The sequence below is a fragment of the Lactuca sativa genome, chromosome 4 (assembly GCF_002870075.4).
Source record: "Lactuca sativa cultivar Salinas chromosome 4, Lsat_Salinas_v11, whole genome shotgun sequence".
NCBI lineage: Eukaryota > Viridiplantae > Streptophyta > Magnoliopsida > Asterales > Asteraceae > Lactuca > Lactuca sativa.
Genome location: NC_056626.2, coordinates 115493989 through 115501147, shown reverse-complemented (window position 1 = coordinate 115501147; position 7159 = coordinate 115493989). Strand labels below are relative to the sequence as shown.

At 32.2% G+C, this 7159-nt stretch overlaps 1 protein-coding gene across 1 annotated transcript; it reads left to right on the top strand.

Annotated features, from left to right (window-relative positions):
* The first annotated feature begins 3933 nt into the window (after window positions 1-3933).
* On the top strand, window positions 3934-6288 carry LOC111899690 (putative 12-oxophytodienoate reductase 11). Its single transcript, XM_023895547.3, has 5 exons — window positions 3934-4141; window positions 4579-4719; window positions 5056-5186; window positions 5293-5469; window positions 5551-6288. Exons 1-5 carry the CDS (start codon window positions 4050-4052, stop codon window positions 6144-6146), a joined length of 1137 nt encoding a protein of 378 aa, XP_023751315.1. The 5' UTR covers window positions 3934-4049; the 3' UTR covers window positions 6147-6288.
* The last annotated feature ends 871 nt before the right edge of the window (window positions 6289-7159 follow it).

Here is a 7159-nt window from a genome sequence, read left to right as displayed (position 1 = left end):
TATCTTTCAGATAATTCACATAAACATAAAATTAAAATTATAATTTTATAAATTAAACGAATACCTCGGTGTAAGGAGGGCACAAATACTGTGATGGTTTTCGAGTCCTCGGTTTATCGGGTGTAACTTCTTTGCCATCAACACCATAATCATCATAATAATCAACATTTCCCGTAATTATTACTTCATCTTCGTCCGACACCTAACTTAATAAGCAATAATCTCTAATTAAAAAAAATGTTTCAATCTACTAAAAACAAAATAAAAATAAATGTAAGTATAAGAACCTCTATAGCTTCATTATAATCATTTACATCAAACACATCATCATCAAATTTGTTCCCCGCATTGTCATTCCTCTCCTCTAACTCCTACATTAAAAATAAAACATTATACTTATTAACGAAATACACATTATAAATTAATTATTAAAATCGTAAAGGTAATATCTATAACAACCTTCTCGTCTTCAATATCACCAAAAATATTTACAGTTGTATTATTTTTATTCATCACTTCATCTTGTACAACCTAAATTTTCAAATATAAAATATGAACACAAATATTTATATATGTTAATAAAATTAAAAAAAATAATGTAGCGTGTAACTTACCTGTTCATCATATTTTCCTTGGAATACTACAGGCTCTTCAAAACTTATGTCCTTCCAAAAATCTTCATTATTGACTTCTTCAACAAAAACCTCTGTAGGTTGTCGGTTCATAAACACATGCTGCTCCAGTGCATGTAGCCGTTTCAACACCTCGTCTAGGTTGTGTTTCCCACTGCCCCTACCTCTACCATGAGAGCGACCACTGGACGACATACTAGAGTACTAGACGAAGATTCGTCTTGTCTCCTAAAATGGTCCCGTACTGGGGATGAAACTGATTTCCGTTCACCATATACATACTATTGAAATGACATATAATAACAAGATGTCATCTCACCATCACTCGGTAACATGTTTTGTCTTGGTGGTTGTCCCTCCTAAAAAATTAAACATATTAAAAATGCATATAAAAGTATAATAATGAAGTTTATTAATAATAAAAAAATATTTATAAACCTATATCTTTGAAAAAATCTTGTTCACGTCAACCCATTTCAATTTTTTTTGTCCCACTCCATCGTTTCATCCGAGGCCTGTCTCTATTTTTTCTCAATACATATCCACATGCACGGACAGCCGGAAGCATCTCATATATCCATATCTATAATTTTTTACAATTACAGTAATAAAAGTTAAAATTAAAATAAAAAACATAACAATAAAACAATTTAAATATAAGAAAATTTTTATACCCTTATTGGACCCGTTAATCCTGAGACGGAGTATTTTAAAGTTTGACGACGCTCAGGAAGTGTTAAATATTTATTTATCTTGTTCCATGTATCCTCAAGGTCATCATAAGTAAAATCCCAAAGATAGCTACCCCAAGCGAAACTAACACAACAAAAAACAATAATTAGTTATAATATAAATTATAACTTTAATAAAATAAAACTTTTAGAGTAAACAAAATATACATGTTCCAGACATCCAAATTCTCAGCAAAAAAAAAAAAAACCAATCTTGTAGCAGCCGATCATTTATTTCTTTTCCCAAAAACCTTCACACAAAATGTATATCAAACATACTCTAACTGCATCGGCGTCGTCAACTTCTAAGAATGTTTGATTTAAAATTAAACTTTTCAGGTCGTCGATTTTCACCTAACTATTTGTATGGTTCGAAAAATAGTCGCTCACGCAATAAACATCTTTTTTTACTAGTTACTAATTTTTCCGACACTTTTTCCCAATGTTTTTTGGATACTCCCCAAAATTGAAGCCGATTATCAAACAAAGCTCTTCCGGCCCATATACCATTTTTGTATTGCCTACTCTAAAATATAAGTGTTTTATTCCATCTGGAGATAAAACAGGGTTCGACCGAATTTGATGAAGGAACATTTTATGGAACAACAATCCGTCCTCTTGTAAACGAGGGACATCCAACAAATAACCAAATACGATATATCTAAAAATGTCACGCCTGACACCATCTAAAACTTCAAATACTTCCTATATATTACAGTCCGAGCCTTTTAAGTTTACAATTGCTTTCACATTGAAATAACTAAAATCATGCTGCAAAAAACACAAAAACATATTAGAGAACTAAACAAATATTTTGTTTTTAAAATATATGATTATTAAGTGCAATAAAAAACAATAATATACACATAGTATAACAAATTTTCAACTTAAACCACAAATATATAAACAATTTTCCAAGTTATACGACAAATATATTTACGATAAAAAAACAATAACATACACAAATAACCAAATAACCTTTTGTTAAACGATTTTTCAACTTAAACGACAAATATATAAACAATTTTAAACTTTCTAATTATATAAAATAATTTTCTAACAATTTTGCAAACAATTTTTGCAAGTTATACGACAAATATATATAATTTTTCAAATAAAACGACAACCAAATTAACAATTCTGATAGTTATACGACAAATATATACAAAATTTCAACTTATAGGACAAATACAAACAATTTCTAACAATAGTATAAAAAATTTTTATACTTCTAAAACAAATATATACAAATTTTCTACTTATACGACAAATATATATATACAAACAATTACACGATACAAATATACAAATTTTCAACTTATACAACAACTAAGCAAACGAAAAATAACAAATTGTAAACATTATTTTAACAATTTATTTAACTAATAACTTAAAAAAATTAGCATATTCTAACCATTTTACTAAATGTATAACCACCCGATGCACACTCTACGCAGTCTATACTTGTACATTCAAACAACCACTAACAAAATAGCATTTAAACTTCAAATATACTAATAACAAATATTAAAACTATCAAATACAACTAAATTACCCTTTCACAAACATTATAATTTCTATTTTTTTACACTAACTAATATAATAAATAATAAAATAAAAAATAGTTAAAACATTTAAAGAGTTAAAATCTAACCATATTTGCGGGATTGTTGAAATAATTCTCCATGTTCTTCAAAAAACCGCCAAAATCGCGAAAATCGCCCCGAGAGAGTTTTTCTGTAATGAAAAGTGAAAAATGAAGAAAAAAAAAGGCTTATATAAGATTTTCGGGATAAAATCGCAGATGGAATAGCCAAATCGCAGATGGACTTTTCCATCTGCGAATGTACAAGCATCTAAACACAGATGTGCTTTAGCTGCTTGTACATTTGCAGATTGAAAAGTCCATCTGCGATTTGGGCTTTTCCATCTGCGAAATTGAGGGCTATTTTTGCAATTTCGATTTTTTTTGGCTATTTTTGTAATGTAATTAGTATAAATGGCTATTTTTGTCATTTTCTCTTATTATTATTATTTTTTAGTTGATTGTCATTTATGTATTACCAAACAACATATACTTAAAAGTATTATTTTTGTATGTTTCCTCAATACGTATTTTTTTCGATCGAAACTTTATTTTTATACTTTTATTTTGCAATTTGCAAATGAATTCTCCGCCCCAACATCTAGACTTACCAAATACTAGTTATTTATTAGATACAAACATTTAATTTCTCAGCTTTTGTTTTGTTAAACAATATCTACTTGATACATCTTATTTAAAACTGTATAACTTAAAATTAAGATGTCATGTTACATTATTTTACAAATACTAATTAATGTATAAAATGTAATATACATTTATTAGATCAAAAGGGGTATACATGACACTAATGTTGATTATTAGTGCCTTTGTTTAATAATCAAAAGATTGATGGAATTTCCGAAAAGAAAACCAAAGTTAAAGGGTCAAAGTTGTTATATTTCAAAATAATGTATAATAGTCTTTGACTCATTGCTGGGCCATGACATTAGCTAGTTGCTTCTTTTCTGCGTGTGTGTCTGCTTTCTCCGCCACCCCTTTACCAAAATCGGCATCTATAAATAGAATCCACTTCTTCGAGATCTGGTATTCTGATATATAACAATTCTTCAAAAAAATCTTTGAATCAACACCCGAAGAAAAATGGCCGAGAAAGAAGGAGAAAAACAGGTCGAAGAAGGGAAGATGCCTCTTCTCACCCCTTACAAAATGGGTAAATTTGAGCTTTCTCACAGGTGGTTATATACATCTTTTCTCTTCACCAATTTCTCTTTCCTTTTTGGGTGCATCTACTTTTTTTTTTCAATAACTTTATGAACTGATAATCATTTATATCGAATTGCACATGAACTGTTTGATAAAATGTCAAAGAGAACGTTTATTTAATTGTAGCTTCTCTACCTTCTTCATCCCCTTTCCAGCAAGTCGCATTTATTGAAATATTGGGAATTTCACCTAGAAAATATCTCTCTCTTTTTTTTTTTTTTGTTGGATTACATTTGTGATAACAGAAGAACAAAATAATATTTTCTTTACGGCTTTGTTGATCACTATTATTATTTACTAGAATGTTTACCTAGAAAATATCGTTTTTCTTTTTTCTTGTCCAATTGAATTCATAAAATTGAAAATGACCTGATTCATGTCTCTTGTCTTATATTAACTTATACAGAGTTGTATTGGCACCTCTAACAAGGCAAAGATCCTACGGGAATGTCCCTCAGCCGCATGCAATCTTATATTATTCACAAAGAACAACAAAAGGAGGCCTTCTTATCACAGAAGCCACTGGTGTTTCCGACACTGCCCAAGGGTATGATGGTCTTTATAACGAATATTTCAGCATTTCCTTTTTTAGCAAACAAATATTTCAGCATTTCAAATTAAATATGTGTATACCCTGTCATCATTATTATTTATTATGTGATTGACTTTTGATTCATAAATTTTCCTTTTTTGTCATTTGGGGGATATGTAAGACATTCCACAAATTATAGCATCCTATGTTTTAACAAAAAATTTCCAAGTACAATGTTTTAACAAAAATACTGAAATATCAATGCTGGAATTGGATAGATATTTTGAAATAATTCATTTTTGATGATGGAGGAAATAGTTTTGTTGATAAACGTGTTTGTTGTTGTTTAAGGTATCCAGAAACACCAGGTATATGGACAAAGGAACAAGTGGAGGCATGGAAGCCAATTGTGGATGCTGTTCATGCAAAAGGCGGAATCTTCTTCTGTCAAATTTGGCATGTTGGAAGGGTTTCAAATACTGGTATGATTGAGTTTAAACATATGTATATTGCCTATAGTGGTAAAAAGAGTATAATATGCTCTGCTATTTCCTTCAATTTACCCTTAGATTTTCATTGGTTGAGCAGGTTTTCAGCCAAATGGGCAAGCGCCAATATCTTCTTCTGACAAAGAACTATTTCCTCAACTACGAAGCAATGGAATTGATGTTGCAAAATTTACACCTCCAAGGAAGCTAACTACAGAGGAGATTCCGCTTGTTGTTAATGATTTCAGAGTTGCTGCAAGAAATGCAATTGAAGCTGGTAAGATGATTACCTCTATATAATAAGAACCATTGTAAGGTCAATTTTAACCATTGTACAATTTGTGTAAAACATATATAGGTTTTGACGGAGTTGAGATCCACGGCGCTCATGGTTACCTGATCGAGCAATTCATGAAAGATCAAGTGAACGATCGGACCGATCAATACGGCGGCTCTTTACAAAACCGCTGCCGATTCGCTCTGGAAATCGTCGAGGCGGTCGTCAACGAGATCGGACCGGATCGAGTCGGGATCCGACTATCCCCGTTCGCGGAGTACATGGAAGCTGCTGATTCGAATCCGGAAGCTTTAGGTCTTTACATGGCGGAATCTCTGAATCAATATAAAATTGTTTATTGCCATATGGTGGAACCGAGGATGAAGAAATCGGTGGGGGAAACAGTTGAAAGTCCGCATAGTCTTGTCCCGATGAGGAAAGCGTTCAACGGGACTTTTATTTCGGCCGGCGGGTTTGATATGGAAGACGGGAACACGGCGGTGGCGGAGAATCGGACGGATCTTGTTGCTTATGGTCGTTTGTTTTTGGCGAATCCGGATTTGCCGAAACGGTTTCAGCTCAGGGCTCCGCTTAATAAGCCTAATAGGGAGACGTTTTATTCGCTGGATCCGGTTATTGGGTACACAGATTACCCGTTTCTTGAGACCAAGGTTTAAATTTGTTGCGATTATTGTTGGCATAAAATAAGAATTTTATGTAGAGAAAGAAAGAAGGCGATATGGAGATAATGTGATGTTACTTATGCAAGTGTATTTTGTCTTAAAGGATGTTTATGCTATAAAAGATTCTATTCATCTAGTTTTGCATAATGAGATAAAGGTAGCGAGGGACTCACACAACATAAGATAACAATATTTTAAAAGTTGTGTTTTGTATGAATGGAACAAAAACAAGAAACAAGAAACAAAAATAGATACTGATCTAGTCAAATGGGATTAATTTGATAAATTTTAGTCTCATTCAAAATGATGGAGCTCTGTAGAACTAGAAAAGTAAATGACAAAAAATCTCTTATCCTATTTCGTCTCTCTATAAGATTCAGACCGTTTGTTTATGTAACAACTGGTTCCTGATATATATTTAATTCATAATTATCTATTTTTGTATAGAAACCCGACGAGTTGGAGACCCCAAACTCGTCGAGTAGAGACGGATTTTGGACGCTGATTAAGAAGTCTACTCGACGAGTTGAGAAGTCTAAACCCGACGAGTAGGCTGACAGAATGAAACTCTAATTTTCAAGGTTTTGTAACATATTTAAACACCTTAATCCCATAGGTTGGCCTCATTTCCAGCCTCCATTGCCCCAAACCCTAATTCATTTTGAGTTTGAGCTAACTTTTGTGCATTCTTGGTGATTTTGAAGAAGGTACTTGAAGAAAGAGCAAAAACGTGTAAAAGGAGAGTAGATCCAGAAGTTGGGCTTCATTTCTGGTTCATATGATGTATAAAGCTCATACCTTGTCTATAGCATGCTTTGATATAGTTTTAGGGTGCTTCTTTCATGTTTTGGTCCAAGTATGTTGGGTTTTGAGATTTGGGCGTCCTATGTGGGAAAACCCTCCACATCTAAGGTCTTGAGGGGACTTCATGACATAAATGTGCCAACTTTATGAGTATGGAAGTCCCAAGCAACTTTAGACCATCTTGTTGGCCTTTTGAGCCAAGT

Coding starts and splice junctions, on each gene's coding strand:
- LOC111899690 (XM_023895547.3), top strand. CDS start 4,050: ATGGCCGAGAAAGAAGGAGAAAAACAGGTCGAAGAAGGGAAGATGCCT. Junction 4,142..4,578: donor AAATTTGAGCTTTCTCACAG/GTGGTTATATAC, acceptor TAACTTATACAG/AGTTGTATTGGCACCTCTAA. Junction 5,187..5,292: donor TGGAAGGGTTTCAAATACTG/GTATGATTGAGT, acceptor TTGGTTGAGCAG/GTTTTCAGCCAAATGGGCAA.